Raw genomic sequence first — 16,399 nt, forward strand, 5'->3', positions numbered from 1 at the left:
ATGGTGTACAAAACCATTGCATTGTATGTATTTATTTTAATTTAAATGGATTTATTCATTGCTATCTGTCAACTAATTTAAGCTAATGCAAAGACGGCAAGTATATATATATATATATATATATATATATATATATATATATATATATATATATATATATATATATATAAATATTTGTTTCATTTGTAATAAAAATTTTGTTTCATTTGTATTCATATCCAGTTTGGTGTACTGCATGGGACAATCTACTACTGATGCTTCAATACTGATGTACAGCCATGACTTAGTTTGAAAATGGCAGATGTGAAGTTTCCATGAAACATGTTGAACAATATACAACTCAACTGTGCTGTAGTCATATTCTGGATCTAGGGAATACTGCAGTCTGCTCTGAACCCTCCTTTATACACAATATACATGTTTGAGGGTAAAAGTCTTGTAAACACCTTTTTTCTTATTGCATCTGTAAAGCTTTAATATGGTTCTTATTGCCGCTACCACCCCGTGCTGACTCGGGAGGGCGAAGACGAACACACGCTGTCCTTCGAAGCGTGTGCCGTCAGCCGACCGCTTTTTTTCACACTGCAGACTCACCATGCAGCCACCTCAGAGCTACAGCGTCGGAGGACAATGCAGCTCTCAGGCAGCTTACAGGCAAGCCCGCAGACGCCTGGCCAGACTACAGGGGTCGCTGGTGCGTGGTGAGCCAAAGACACCCTGGCTGACCTAATCCCTCCCCACCCCGTGCGGCGCTCGGCCAATTGTGCACCGCCCCTTGGGAGCTCCAGTCCACAGTCGGCAGTGGAACAGCCTAGACTCGAACCGACAACATCCAGGCTATAGGGCACATCTTGCACTCCACATGGAGTGCCTTTACCGGATGTGCCACTCGGGAGCCCTAGGGTGGTTTGAATTAAAAGCAGTATTCAGTCTTGAGGCAGAAGGGCAGACATCAGGATCTGAATGCAAGTTTTAACAATGTTAATTTAACAAAATGCTGCTGGCTCTTCAGTTTGCAGTATGCCAATAATTAACTCACTATAGAGAATTATTTTTGTTAACCAACTTTCTCCAGTCTTTATTTGACACACTTTTTAGATCATTCAGCTTTTGATGGGGTTACACATGTTGTGTGGATAAAATGTCCATCCCCATCCATCCAAACATGCAAGTTTTTCTTTCAGTATATAGCGGTTGGACAAAAAAAAAAAGTATGAAATACAGGTTTTAACCCAGCAAGCCGTGTAATGGCAGAAATGCAACTTAACTGCATGTTAACTATCTGCAAATATAATTAATTTAATTTCATTGAAAGAGTACTGTTTGTATGTCTGTATTTATGTATATTCAGGTAACTATTATGCTTTCTCAGCCACATACCTGCGAGAGAATGTTGGTGCACTGCTGCAGCAGGGAGACTGGAGGGTTGCCCAGGCTTGTTGCTAGCTGTACTCTCAGCAGTTGTTCTTTCTGTGTCAGGTTGTCCTGCAGAGCATGGGCCAGAGCCACAGCCGCACACCAGTTAGATACTGAATCGGTGGAAAAGAGACCACCACACAGCAGCTGCCCCGCAGATATGGAGTTGGCTTTAAAACAAGAATTCAAAAAGGTAAAAGCTCAGTTTTAATTTGATAGAATACTTTAAGATTTTAAAATAAGTTTATTTAACTGCCTCAGTTTAAAGTTGAAAGATTAAAATCCAATAATGGGCTTTAAACATGTGGCAAGAGTCTGGTACAGATGCTTTCTGTGATATTAGGTAGGTTATCTTACTATGGAGTTAAGGTGAAGGGCACTGGACCCACATGAGTCTAAACTAATTATTAATTCAAATTAATAATTAGTAGTAATACCTTATGCTACAAAAAAAATAAATATTGCTTAAGAAACTACTTTATATAAACTGATAGTAGGAGATGGACAAGACTTTTCAAATAAATAACTGTTTAACATTTTTCAAAGCAGTTACCTACCATCTATAGTTGATGGCAGTAGAGTTGCAACAATCTCTCCCTGTCCCTTTTGATTCTTGTACAGGAAGCACTGGAAGCAGTAGAGAACAGCACAGCGCAGAACAAACGGTTGTCTTTCATTCACCATGGACATTAACAGAACTACTATAGCAGGTCTGTTTCCGCACACACCCCCCCCCCAAAAAAAAACAGCAAGTTATACAAGAGTTCAGAAAATGTATTGGTAAATGTTGTCAATTACTGGGATAGCAATTGGTTGTTTTACAGAAACAATAGTTAAAATGGGTCAGAACATTTTGTATTCATTCTCTAACTGGGAATCGACCCATTGAGACTGAGGCCTCATTAAAATAAGGACTTTAAAAAAGAAAGGCGCTAAAGCATTACAGGATACAATGATTTTTTTAAAAAAGAATAAGCAAATCACTCTAGTCATACCTGACATTATGGATATGAAACACTGGATTAATATAGTGTTTCAAATTGTAGCTTCTATCTGGTGCACATGAGGTTGCGAATATGCATTTGTTTGTAAATGAATCACACACAGCAGGGTTTTATTTCCAAATACAGAAAGCAAAGCCTCACCGTGGGGGGTTGGAAGGGGCGTTTACTGAAGCAAAGTAGTCCTGGTTCACCTGGGAGCCTCGGATGACCTCAGACACAGTGTTAATTGTCTGCAAGGGAAAAAACAAAAATAAATATACAAACCACATTAAAGAAATACTTTCTTAAAAAAAATTTGCGAGCACAGTTTTTAATGATCTAGTGGAAAAATGTTGTTTGTTAAAGATTCCCTTTAACTACAGATAATATTTGCTAGTAAGTGTAGCACAAACATAATTACTGGAGGCAGAACCACAGGGGCAGTTTTTGCCTCCCCAACCTTGAGTCTCTTAAGGCATGTAAGACGTATAGCTGTATTTAACCTGAGAAATACATAAATACAGTATTCTTTCCGATCCGGCCCACGACGGGTAAAGCCGTCCAAACAGGAGCTAATAAATGGGAATCTACCAAACTCGCGATTTCACGAAAATCTGGAAATAGTAGGGTCACTGCGAAATTCACCTCCTTTTCCTGGATGGGACAAACAACATGATAACAATGCCCTTGGGTAGTTTTTGGACTGCTTAAGCAATTTTCACATCTGTATAACTTGGCAAAGCTTTGTCTTACACTTCCAACCAATTCAGTGGATGCAGAACGTGCAGTCTCAATGTATTATTATTATGCTGTGGATTTGCTTTTTCAACATCTTTTATCCATGGACTATTTTATTTGTTATGCCCTTAATAAAACAAAACCAATGTACAAAGAATCTGGTTGCTTTTTACCTAGATTGTATAATTTGATATATTTAGATGTTCACGAGTGGATCTGCACAACAAGTGTTCCCAGGGTCAATGATTCTGCTTCATTCTCTGTTAACTTTGGTTTCAAATTGAAAGAAAACTACACAGTTGTTTAAAAAAAACTGAGGATATATTTTTAAGCTGAGCCACTTCCCCACTGGTGTCTCTTGTATTTCTAAAGGTTTCAATGATAAATGAGGGATGATCATGTGTGCACAGCTATTTTTAATATTATTTTAAAAATAATATTTTCAGGTTTACCTTAAAAGTTAGTCGTGAATATATCCACTTCAGGCAGCCCTGGAAAGCACCATCTGTGCTCAGCAACTTTTCTGTTCATGGTTTATATAAATGTTTCTTTGCATATACTGAGGTAAATAGGATGTATTCTGCATCTCACTACACTATTACAATTATTTACCAGGAAGCCCACTGAAATGGGATCGTCAGCAACCATAACATTTTAAATCCATGTTGCCAGGACTGAATGAGTTAAAAATAAAATACTACTAATAAAATAATTAAATAGTACCTAAAAGAATACGTGCATGATTAGTCCAGCCAATACACTCAATCACAAATTACTCATTTAATCAGCGTTCGTATTTTCCATGTTTCTACTCCAGATATCATTATTCACCAATCAATCTGTCAGCGTTCCGTGACCGAAGCAATGAAGGACTGGCGCAGTGAAGTTTTTAGTTCACATTCCAAAACCAAAGCAAGGACATGTTGACTGCATTAGGTTTGGGACCTGAAATTAATGTAAACATCTATCTGCAGATAATAATAAAAACCTCTCCTACCTCAGTAAGAATGTCAGCTGGTACACCGGTGGCCATCAGAATGGTACAGAGCTGCTGCAAAAGGCCGCAATGATACATCGACTTTTGACAGCTGCTTGTAGCACCAGGCGGGTTAACCGGAGAAACCATCACTCGAACAAGCTAAAAAAGGCACAGCGATGCAAGTTGTTGTGTATCTTTATCCTCACACACAATGTTTCCTGCCTATATATTTGTATTATTAATGTTTTTTTTTTATTTGTTTACATTGTTCAATTCATACTTTCCTTTGTTTTACTTTTTTTCTTCACAATGCACAGAGGCAAAAATATGCAGTGTTATGTATCATCCACTAGTTGGCAATGCAGCCTTTAAAATAAATAAATAAATAAATAAATAAATAAATAAATAAATAAATAAAATCTAGGTTAAATTTACAAAGTAAACCAATTCTGTTCTATATTACAATTTGAACCAGATTATGTTACAATAATCAATCAATCATTTACCTGCAACATCAGATGGAGATTGGTCACTTTCTGTGCCGACCAACCCAAGTTTTCATCTCCTACTTCAAACCAGGGCTTCATACGCTGTATGTAGGAGCCCTCCTTGAAGAAGTTCTGATTAGAATTGTTGTTCTTCAGTAGATTCAATAACAGAAGAAGACAGTCCTCAACGACAATGCCTATAGATAAAAGACAAAAAGCTTAGAACTTAACATACAATATTAACTCGACATTGGTCTACTGTTTACTCCTATGGCAGGAGTAGGCAACCTTGGCTCGTTTTGATCAAGCTAGGCCATTAGTTTGAATTTATATTCAGCATGGCCATTTAAACATTTAAGGAAATGGTTGGATCTAAGTCCTGCAACAGAGAGGGAGAGCCTTTTCCCTTTTGTAAAAGTGAAAGCCAGAGTAGCAAGAAACAACATGTGTACGTGAAGGAGATTTTAATAACCTCATGAATTCAGTTTGGAGCTTCACAGTTTTATTTTCTTATCACTGGGGAAAAAAATAATTTGTGAAAATGGCCCCACTCTAGGTAAACACCTGTCCCTCTCTCGCACCATCAGGGACTGCTTACCTCCATCACTATTCCCCTCTTCCGTAATGACATCCAGCAGTCGCTCAAATGCATTTTCAAAAGCTACTATTTTCTGAATGGCTGCATTGCATTTAGTCAGATGCTGCAACAACAGCAGTCCCTAGGGGGAGAAGAAAACAGTAGTAATGCAATTATTTATTGTTTCTTTAATGTCAAAGAATGCTACTAGAACTTGAATTCGGTATTTACTAAACTTCATTCATATTTTTTCAGCACTTTTAACTGTTGGCACAATGTGTCCCACCACTGTTTTATAAACACTCACATCATTACGGATAACTTCTCGGGAGTCTGCTAACAAATCCATCAACCTCGACACACCTGTAGGAGAAAGTATATCCATTAATGGGTAAAGTTCCAGCTGCAACAATGGTATCTAATAAAGGCATTTGTTGCTATGTTTAAGTGACTATGGAATGCAAGAATATCTTGTTATTTACATACTAAAAAAAACTCCAAGTTAAAGAGAAGGTATCTTAAAATTCAGAGGATTCCAATGTTTTGTTGTTTTTTTTTCCCCCAAAGCATATCATACTTGGTTGGTTATATAACAGACGTAAAAAATAGCATTTTGTAATCTTTGCACTTTCGTAGTGCCTCAATGATTAACACGAACAGTGAAAAACAAAATAAACAATTTCAATGCGTAAAAACAATAACAGAATTGAGGTAAAACAAATGATTGCATATCAAATGCACCGTTTTAAAATTAGGTATATTACTTACCCATTGGGCTTACAAGAATGACTGCCTGGACCTGAGAACATTGGTTCTTTAAGAGGGCTGTGAGAAGTTTCACTCCTGGCCAACGCACATGGAAATCAAACTCCTGAAATAAAAATATTAACTTTGTGAATGTTTATTCTTACTTCAGGGTGGAAGTAAATCTCTAAATTATTTAGGATGAGGTGATAGCCTGTTTTAAAATAATGGATGCAATGCCATGGCCCCTCACATTAGTTTCTTTGCTACAGAATCAGTTCCCTTTTAATGAATCAAGTGTGTGCTGAACTTCACCTTAAATGGCACCACCAAAAGCATTTGTGCGACTACTACTAAAAAATAAAATAATAAAAAAAAACAGCAGCACCCGCCTGTAGTGTTTGTTTCTCTATTATTTTATTATTTATTTCTTAGCAGACACCCTTATCCAGGGTGACTTACAATTGTTAGAAGATATCACATTATTTCACATTATTTTTACATACAGTTACCCATTTATACAGTTCTTTACTGGAGCAATCTAGGTAAAATACCTTGCTCAAGGGTACAGCAGCGGTGTCCCCCACCTGGGATTGAACCCACAACCCTCCGGTCAAGAGTCCAGAGCCCTAACCACTACTCCACACTGCTGTCTAAAATGTCTAAAATTATGTTTTGTTTTAAGGAAATCTCAGTTAATTAGCGCATGGAAGTTCTATTCCTTTGATGAAAAATTATTCAACAGCTATAAAAGAAGAAATTAATCAGTATGCCCATCAGGAAAAAAAAACGTAAAGAATCATGTTAAAATTTAGATTTATACTTTCTGTGTCATTGGTATGCCACAACAAAAAAAATTCCAACTCCCAGTTTTAAATGTTTAGTGTGACCCCGAAAATTGAAGTGCCTGCTAGTGGTGTGATTTGTAAAATGTATATGAAGATTCAAATCATCTGTGGGTTCTGACATATGTGCATAAAAATGAATGGTATTAAGACTCACCTCTAATAGACTCAACAGGAGGGTCACATTTTCTTGTTCTTTAATAAAAATCTCTGTAAACTGACAACCCAGGTCATCAGCTTGCTTCTGTCCGTTCTCGTCTGGGGAAAAAAAAAAACAGCAAAAAGTCATTACAAACCTGAAGTAAATAATTATACCCAAAAAACGTGTTTGAAACACTTAAAGGAAGACCACAGAACAGAAATCAAACACAGAAAGAGTTAGTTTGTAAGAAGGAACAACAGCTGAAAATATTCTGCACTGTATCATAAAGGGTGGTTACTTTTGAATTGTACACACGCATGATTTAATGTGGAGTGGTTAAAATAAACAATTTAGAGTGTGCCTGACATAACTGACAGTAACTCTTCACCATTTGTATAAATTTGTTTTAAAGCAACCAACAAATCTGTTAGATTTCTTTTTTTTTATTTTATTTTATTTTAAACCCAGATTGTTAATATTTTCAAAGTTTGTTTAATGTTTTCAAACCAGCTGAGGCAAAATAACAACCAAATCATTCAGTGCAAATGTCCTTAATTTTTAATCTGCCAGCCAATATCAAATTTAAAAAGTAGTGTTAAATTTGTTTTTTTTGAAGAGTTAAAGGACGGAGAGGACTAGAGACTGAAACCCTCTTTCAATCTACTGACCATGTGCAGGTTTACTGCTTTGCTTTCCAGAGCTGGAAGGTCCACCATCTGTCAAGATGAGAGGAAAGTTCAGTCCAGGATGGATCTCTTCTGATCCAAGACTGACTTTGCATAAAAACAACTGGACTCTGTGTGGGTGACACCTAAATCAAGCTGAAACTGCTAAACCCAGTCACAATGAAACTGGGACTTTAAACACTAAAGAAGAGAGTTCAGTCTTCCAAATACCCCTCAACGTCAGTCCAAATAAAGGACATTTTAAATCTAATTTGAAATAATATTACTTTAGAAAGCTAAACTTGTGCTACCTTAATCTACTGGAATAGGTAAAGTGTGTACTTGCATGCATACGTGTTATTTTATGCTTTTTCAAGCATACATTACCACGCTACTGCACTCCCAATCAGATAACCGGCAAATCTTCCTTAAAAGCATTTTAAAGAGCCTAATATCTGAATTATCGTTATAGGCTTGCTATGACTTATTGAATAAGTAAATGCTTTCGGTAAAAACAAGTAATTCTATTCACAACAAAAGAGGACACTTACAATTCTAAGAAATAGTAATATGTAAGAGTGCCCATAACATAGACTAACAACAGATAAAAGGAAAACATGCTTGGCCAAAAAAATTAAAAAATTGAAAAGCATTAAAATAAAGTCTTGTCATAAGTACTCTCCCCATTGTGTACAATATATGACAAGTATTTGTATTTTAAAAATTACAACTAGGCAAGAAACTGTGGTTATAAAGAATCATGCACAAGTAAATGTTTTACCTTCAGATTCATCTGCAAAATTATACATGGAAGAGAAGAAAGAGCAGAGCTTAATTGGTCATAAAGATCAACTAAATAAACCAAATTAAATGGGTTAACAGATTTAGTAGCTTAGCTTGCAGCACATCATTTTTAAAAATTAGGAGCAAATTATTATATATTGTAACTTCAAGATTTTAAATCCCTCAAAAGATCAAAATGTTTTTTTCATTTGGAAAAAGTCATTTGTAAAAGTTTTCTTGCGATTCTTAGGTAATTTTAATGACATGCGTTAGATGTACCATACCGGATACAAGATGGATTCGTTAGCATCATAAAATAAATATATCCTTTTTTAAACAATTAATATTTTCCTGTTTCTGATCACTATTGAAAATGTATACTTTTACAAATTACATTTCAGTCAACCAATAATCAATACTATTGTTGCAACAATTTAAGTGATTTAATGTACAAAACAGAGAAATGCAAATACCTTGTTCCTCTTCTTCATCATTAGAGAAGATGTTATACAGAGTGTCCAAGGCATAGCCAATTATTTCAGAGTCTGAGCTACAGTTGAGGGACAGAAAAAATATTCATTGTCTTCTTTCGACATTATTATAAACCAACTGCAGTAAATCTACACTGCTGAAAAAACACAAAAGTGGTTGACTGACCTGCAGAAAATGACGGACTTCACATTACAAGTATCAAACGCTTTTTTTTTTTTTTAATTACATAGAACAATGTGCATCAGTCCTGAATGAGTTATTTGAAGTAAAGCTTTGTGTATTTTAAGGATCTAACCCAGTGGTCCTAAAGCCCAGCATACATGAGGAAACATGTTCCGTCAAAAATCGGGACACTTTTTCAAGCAGCAAGTGATCATTCCAGCTGCACGCTCCAAAATGGAGGAATGTCTTATAAGTAGGGGTCTACTTAAATCACAGAGAATTTACATATTTTTCGTGGGTAGATTATGGAATAAAATTAGGATTTCGCTGACCTGTTTAAACATTAAATAAACCGAAGAAGATTCTGAAGCCAAATAGTGATCAATCGTATTTTCTCCAAAGTCACGCTACAAGATATTTGGGGAAATTTGTTGACACAATCCTCAGCCAAAATATAGTTTGCTTTTTTTTTTTTTTTTGCTTTGTCGTCCATTTTAGGTATTTTACCTCCAATGCTGAAAACTAGATTTTAGCAATCTAAATCAAAATAACAACGCAACATTGACTTTGTCCCACCTACTACTGTACAGTACAGGTCACAGAAATGCCAGTACAGACGCACTGATAGGCGGATTAAAACATTGTAGTCATGTGAACAGTAAGTGAGTATTTTTTTAAATGGTTTTTTTTTTGTTTGTTGCCCAAGTGCAACGCACACAGGATTGCGAAGAAATAAAAAAAAGCCTATCTACAGAATTAAGATACGTAGTTTGAGTCACTTGCAGTGTGCAGTAATTCATTTAAATTAGGTTTCTTTTGTTTTCTCTCCGTACTATTCCAGTATTGGCCCCTAAAAGAGGTGAATTTCGCGTTGACTCCTCAATTTCCCGATTTCCACAAAATCGCGAATTAGGTAGACCCCTACGAAGTAGTGCTGCACTTATAATTGCACTAACACTTTGTAAAAGAAGGGGAAGCACAGGAACACAGTCGTGTGGACAAGGAAGTGGATCCTAAATCGTGAGGAGAGAGGAGCGGACCACAATCTTTTAAATGAGCTGCACTTAATTTAACGCAATTTTGTTTGTATGGATCCAGACACTTTTGAGGAGCTGCTGAGGCTTGTAGGACCACCAATAACCCAAAATGACACTACAATGCGTCAGCGTACATATCAATAAAACGATCGATTGTAGCAGGATTCTAAACCATGTCATCTTCTGCAGAAGTCACGATCTTGCACAGTCACATGATCAATGACTCATGCTCACAGAGTCTTTCCTGATTGGCTAAATGCAAAAATGTTTTTCTAAGTAGAACCCTGGAAGCATGTTACTTCATGTATGCTGGGCTTTACTTATGTTTTTTTGAAATCCATTCCAGACCAGGACCTTGTTTCAATTAGGTACTTAATTACTAAATTGAGCAGCCCAGTGCCTTGTTCCAACCTGGTCTTTAATTAGTTTAATTAAACCAAGGTGTTCAAATAAGTAACCTGGTTGGAGCAAGGTCTTGGTTTAGAATGGACTTAAATCAAAGTGAATACTGTATTGCACTGTATTCAGGTGCGTTTTTTTTCATAATAGAATCAGAGGGCCCTAATTATAATAAAAAAATAAAATAAACTTAAAATAGAAATGATTGCACACTCTCAAGTTCTGTGCCTTTCATTTTCATGTATAAACCTCAAATACAAGATTTGATTTTATTATTATTATTATTACAGATATTTTGGATTGTGTTTGGCTAGAATCCATCCTCTATGACAGGGCTTCCCAACCCATGTGTCTTTTGGTTTTCATTCTAACTGAGCTCTCAATTACTTAACTTAACCATTAATTGAACTAATAATTTAATTAATTACAGCTTTTTACTTGTTTTCAGCTCTTAAACAATTGCAGATTTCAAGTAACTTGAACTCTGCAATTTTTTAGGAGCTGAGAACAATTAAAAAGGTCTAATTAAGCAAATTACTAGTTCAATTAAGGGTCTAGTTAAGTAATTGAGAGCTCAGTTGGAATGAAAACCAGAAGGCACACGGGATCCCCAGGACCAGGGTTGTGAAACCCCGCTCTATGCAAAAACTGTTGCAATAGCTGACTTTTTTCCTTACCTGTCTGTCTGCAGTATATGAATTAGATGACTCATGGCCTGACTGGCAACTTCCGAACGATATTTCTGCAGAAAATATAATTGTATTAATTAAATAATAATAACATTTTGTAAAACAAGTTTTATCAACTTTAGGAAGTCTAAGAGACTGAGCATTTCATGCTAGTTTGGGAGAAAGGTATTCCAATTTGACATGGTAGAAAGGAGATGGGTTCATCATGAAAAAAACGTGGATCTGTGGACTGCCAGGATATAAAGATTGCCTTCATGAAAACGAAATGAACTTTGCTTGCTTAACCCTTTGCGGTCCTATGTCGGACCTGGTCCGACACTGCAATTATTCCTATCCGGTCCAATGCCGGACCCTGTCCAACATCATCAAAAAAACGCAAAAAACGGGTTTCTAGTCCTTTTCTCTCCGGAAAAAGCCGAGAAAACCATTCAATGGCCGAGTGGGAGCGACAGGAGCCGAGACAAGCCGAAAAAACAAATAAATAAAAAAAGGCGTATCTCATGAATAGTCATACTTGCCCCTGGCATCAGATAACGGCGGCCATAAGGAAACAAGCTGGCTGTTACTGCATCAGTGCTCAGAGAATATCATGGACATTTGCAGAGCTTTTTTCAGATGTTACAGTAATAAAATAATGACTTGGATCGCATTATTGAGGCGTTTGGTGATAAAACGAGTGATCAGGAGATGATTGATCGGTATGTACGACTATTATTATTATTTCTTTCTTAGCATATATGAAAGCTATAGCGAACTAAAGGGTGGGGCGGGGCTGGAGATGCCTAGTGAGTGCTTTGTTGATATGCAGGGCCTTTTAAACCCGTTTGACTGTGGGAAAAAAAATACTTTTAAACAGTGCGTCTAAAATTAACTGCGCGTGTGAAAATAAATTGGACCTGATGCGCCTGACACGCACTTAATAAATGGACTGCAAAGGGTTAAAGGCATTTGAAGTTGCGCACAATTCATTCTGTAAAATTGGTAAGCAGTCTTTGCATTTTTAAACCATGAAGATCTGTATATTTGCGATCTGTACATTTGAGAGTATCCTAAATTGGCTAATGTGGCATTTATTGCCCTCCAAAGAAATTATTAGTATTATTATTGGTATTATTAATAATCAGCAAATATCTTTTTGATAGATAAGTAACACAGCAATAAAGTAGTTGTGTTTATTCTGGACAACCTAAGTATATAAGAGATTAAATCCAACAGGCTCAAAAAAGTATTTCTAAAACTTCCATAGCAATGGAGGAGTGGTGCTTCTCAGCTGTTTAGAAGCAGCTAACTAAAATTCCAGGCATTCTATTATAGCATCATATAAAATTCATACATTCACAAATGCAAGAAAACTTAAACATGCAACAAAAAAAAGACAAAACATTGGAAAAATTGAGAAATGGTCAGACATGAAGACACTGCTGTCACTTAGACAGCAATCTTATTCTGAATTGCTGCTCTAAAAGTAACTTCTAAATATGAATGTGCAAATGAGGTCTAGTGAGCTGCCTTATTAGAAAGTTATTACAGCTGCTTCCACAACAGTACTGCTGAACCACTGAAATGTAGATACGAAAGGCTCCAGGTATTTAGAAGAACAAATATAGGTCTGCAAAGGGTTACTAAGAGGTTATTAAGATTGCTTACATACCTGACATGCAACTACTGAGAAAACTACATTCTTAACTTCCCCATACTGACTGACACATTCGCAATCCTTGGAGTTTCAGGTTTTTAAAAAATAAATAAATAAATAAAGGGTTCATTCAATTAACAAAGCAGCGTCTGTTGTCAGCCAGCACTGGCACCTTATCAGCTTGGATCCCACTTTACTAGTGCAATGCCAGTAGCAAATGGATTCCTTCAGATACACATGGTTTTCTCATTCATTCGGTAATCTTAAGGAATTGAATTCTGATTGTAAGGAATTAATGTCTAGTAGTTAGCAGAGTCATGAAGGTTAATTACAAAAAAAAGGCATACTGTTCTTCTCAAAATCTTTTCTTGCCACGTTGTCATAAATGAAAAATGTTAAAATACACTGGGAATGTTCCTATAGTACTGCAAGATGTTGTTCCTGTTCTTCCAGTTTTAGTAATTACATTAAATATTGCATTACCTTTACTAAAACTGCAAAGGAAATGCAATATTACCCTGTGAAGTGCTACAATTAATTAGGGAGAAAACTCTAACAAACTAATTGTTTTTGGGGCGTTTCCTAAAAACACACAAGTAAATTCAGGGCTGCGCTACAGTACTAATTAAAAACAACATACCTTGGATAAAGCCTTAAGGGCCCGGACTGCATCCCTCCGGTCTTCCAGTAAGGTCGAGGAAGCTACTCTGTCACATAGCTTCTGAATCTGTCAATTCAAGGTAGAAAAAAAAAGAAGTGGATTGAAAATGCCCCTTTTAGGTATCTTACCCCTCCCCTTGAAACCTTTATTTAAAAACAGCAGCAGTTTTTAATTTTAACCGATAAAAACCGATAAACCCTCCCCCAATACAAAATAAAATTTATATTGGTGCACATCCAACAAACACCGGGAAAATACTGGAAATGGTTACTAATTTGTTAACTTGACCCCTTTTCCTGTGAAAATAATAAATAAAATACAGTAGCCTACAAAAAAAATGGCAGTCCCACCTTCCTGACTTGCACCTCGCACTGATTCGTTCTGAACACTTTAAACCCACCCCAACTACTGAGTGACAGCAAATTCCTACATTTCTATTGGAGGACTGTAACACGCATGCAAGAGTTACTAGAGTGGAGGATTGTTCTTTCATGCGAGATTTAAAGCTAGTACAGTTCCAGTGGTAGTATTTACATGCTCGTGGAACTTAACAGAATTGCAAATTGTGGCGAAATGTAAAAAAAAATGCCTAAACACACAGAAAACAACCCCAGAAGAATATGCCCGTGATCATAAGGATTTAGTTGTGAAATAAAGCAAAGAAGGTACATGAAGTGTGCAAGTACATATTGTGACAGAAAAAAATGCTCAAAATTTTGAAAAGTAACCAAAAACAATAATTTCATACAGTATATAAAAGCAAAAGCCCTGAAAAAACACAATTTACATAACTCAAACATAGCTAAAAAAATAAGCACCGAAAAATCAAATTAATAAAAACCAAAAAACAGAAGCCCCAAATATAATGTAGACGTGTAAACACACAGTAAATGAAAGTAAAAACTTCCAGCATAGTATTTCAGTTATTATTTAATTAAAAATGTCCTGTAACTAAATACTGTAATGTGCAACAACAAAAAAATTGAATATATACAAAAGTAAGTTCTCAAAGTCAAGTCTAGTTTTGTTAAAAATATGATAAGAGATTTTAAAAGATAACAGAAAAAAATGAATCTAATTTATTACCTAGATTTACCGCCTTGATATGAACAGCATGGAGCTATCATGAAAAATAATCTTATTTATTGTTCATTTAAACTTTTGATAGCTATGTTAGCAACCCAACGGCTAGTTTGCAGGGCTGCAATAAATTATAATTGTAGGATTTATTTTTTGGCTGAAGTTAATCAAGGATAACGCAAACCATGAAGTAAAGCAATACTGTATGCAGGTCCTGACCTTTGCCAGAAATTAAAAATATTTTGTGTTCCTTTCCAATAACTAATAAAACTTTTAACACAAATAAATAAAAAAAACTCGTTGTTTATTCCTGACAGAGCAAGACTTCTAAATAACATATATTACCCCTTCTCCACCGGCACAACCGACCCATGAGCGCTTGGTACAATACGGGTACGAGTGGTTCTCCACTGGCTATTTTTGTCAAACCTCACAAGAACCAAACCGTGCAACTCTGGCCTCACAAGACATCTGAATCTGGCTGCGAGCCGAGCCAGGGTTGGGGTTAAGGATTTTCGTCGGTATGTTGCATCAGTCAGTACACTCCAGAAAGAAAAACAACAAACATGGCAGGCAGCGAGTGTGAGGACAGAAAAGTACAGCCTTGGGATGCTGAGGAAGTGCAGGCTCTAGCTTCTCTGTGGGCACATAGAACTGTTCAGCAAGATCTGGAGTTGTGCATCAGAAATGAGAAAGTTTATACCAGAATTTCCGACGATTTGAAGCTGTAAATATTATTATTATTATTTATTTATTAGCAGACGCCCTTATCGAGGGCGACTTACAATTGTTACAAGATATCACATTATTTTTACATACAATTACCCATTTATACAGTTGGGTTTTTACTGGAGCAATCTAGGTAAAGTACCTTGCTCAAGGGTACAGCAGCAGTGTTCCCCACCTGGGATTGAACCCACGACGGTCAACAGTCCAGAGCCCTAACCACAATTCCACACTGCTGCCCATACAAAAGAGGGAGAAAGAGGTCTAAATTATGGAGACCCAATATGTTTTTTCAGATAATGTACACAAGACTAAAATTAAATGCACAAGACTAGCAACCAATTGATTGTCCCGTAAACTGATCCTGCAACAAATGCAATATATTCATCATCCAGTCTGTTTTCTACCTGCTGCCAGCTCTTTTATGGCATGTATTGGCCAGCAGCTGCAAACACAGCTACTGTCTTTTAACAGGTCATGAATTCCTGTTGATATATTTACTTACACTTACTTTAGTTTGGCTCACACTACCCAATCTAAACAGATTTGCCCAATACAGATCAGAATAATTCAAATGCCAGTAGTTCAGATATGTGAAGATCATATGGGGCAGCAGAAGAAAAGACAATTACAATCCCTTCATGCACTTGATTAAGGTCTTGTTTTCTTGGTTTGGTGCATCTGTCAGTGTCACGTCATGACAGAGAGGCTGTAGGAAAAAAATGTAACACCATCCCCTTTCTTTTAATGTTAGGTGCAAGCTCAACATGTTATATCTAATAAATGCAAAGGGATGTATACATATAGTGCTCACTCTTCATAACGTTGTAGTGGGGAGCCATAGTTACAAGGCCATGATATCTGTGTTCTGCCTTATAACGAGTATAAAAGGGCTACTGTAATGGCATTATGGAGCAAATGGGAGCCACGACTCTACTGTGTTATAACTGATTCCGCACTATAAGGGGGCGCGTTATAACCAGTGAGCACTGTGTGTGTGTGTGTGTGTGTGTGTGTGTGTGTGTGTGTGTGTGTATATATATAATCTGCATGTTGCCAAGCCAACAAGCTGCAAAGAGAAGAACACGTAATTTTAAGAATGAATTTAAAGCAAAGGTCAGCTGATTGTTAAATAAACCTGTCACAGTATGTCGTAA

The 16,399-nt window shown here is 36.5% G+C and overlaps 1 protein-coding gene across 5 annotated transcripts in view; it reads right to left on the reverse strand.

The window, feature by feature from the left end:
- The window catches only part of LOC117421049 (general vesicular transport factor p115-like), a 38,671-nt gene that overhangs the window by 21,658 nt on the left and 614 nt on the right, over positions 1-16,399 (reverse strand). For 2 of the 5 annotated variants that reach the window (XM_059028001.1, XM_034034921.3), the window contains exons 2-14: positions 13,416-13,502; positions 11,128-11,192; positions 8,834-8,910; positions 7,581-7,628; positions 6,928-7,028; positions 5,950-6,052; positions 5,489-5,544; positions 5,203-5,323; positions 4,623-4,801; positions 4,135-4,275; positions 2,562-2,650; positions 1,974-2,128; positions 1,381-1,586 (exon numbers count right to left, since the gene is read on the reverse strand). In XM_059028001.1, the coding sequence (XP_058883984.1) occupies positions 1,381-1,586; positions 1,974-2,128; positions 2,562-2,650; positions 4,135-4,275; positions 4,623-4,801; positions 5,203-5,323; positions 5,489-5,544; positions 5,950-6,052; positions 6,928-7,028; positions 7,581-7,628; positions 8,834-8,910; positions 11,128-11,192; positions 13,416-13,502 (1,428 nt within the window). Of the gene's footprint in view, positions 1-1,380; positions 1,587-1,973; positions 2,129-2,561; positions 2,651-4,134; positions 4,276-4,622; positions 4,802-5,202; positions 5,324-5,488; positions 5,545-5,949; positions 6,053-6,927; positions 7,029-7,580; positions 7,629-8,358; positions 8,371-8,833; positions 8,911-11,127; positions 11,193-13,415; positions 13,503-16,399 lie in introns of all 5 variants that reach the window. The other 3 variants (XM_034034924.3, XM_034034925.3, XM_034034923.3) reach the window with 2 other exon arrangements.

The sequence above is a fragment of the Acipenser ruthenus genome, chromosome 1 (genome assembly GCF_902713425.1).
Source record: "Acipenser ruthenus chromosome 1, fAciRut3.2 maternal haplotype, whole genome shotgun sequence".
Classification (NCBI taxonomy): Eukaryota; Metazoa; Chordata; class Actinopteri; order Acipenseriformes; family Acipenseridae; genus Acipenser; species Acipenser ruthenus.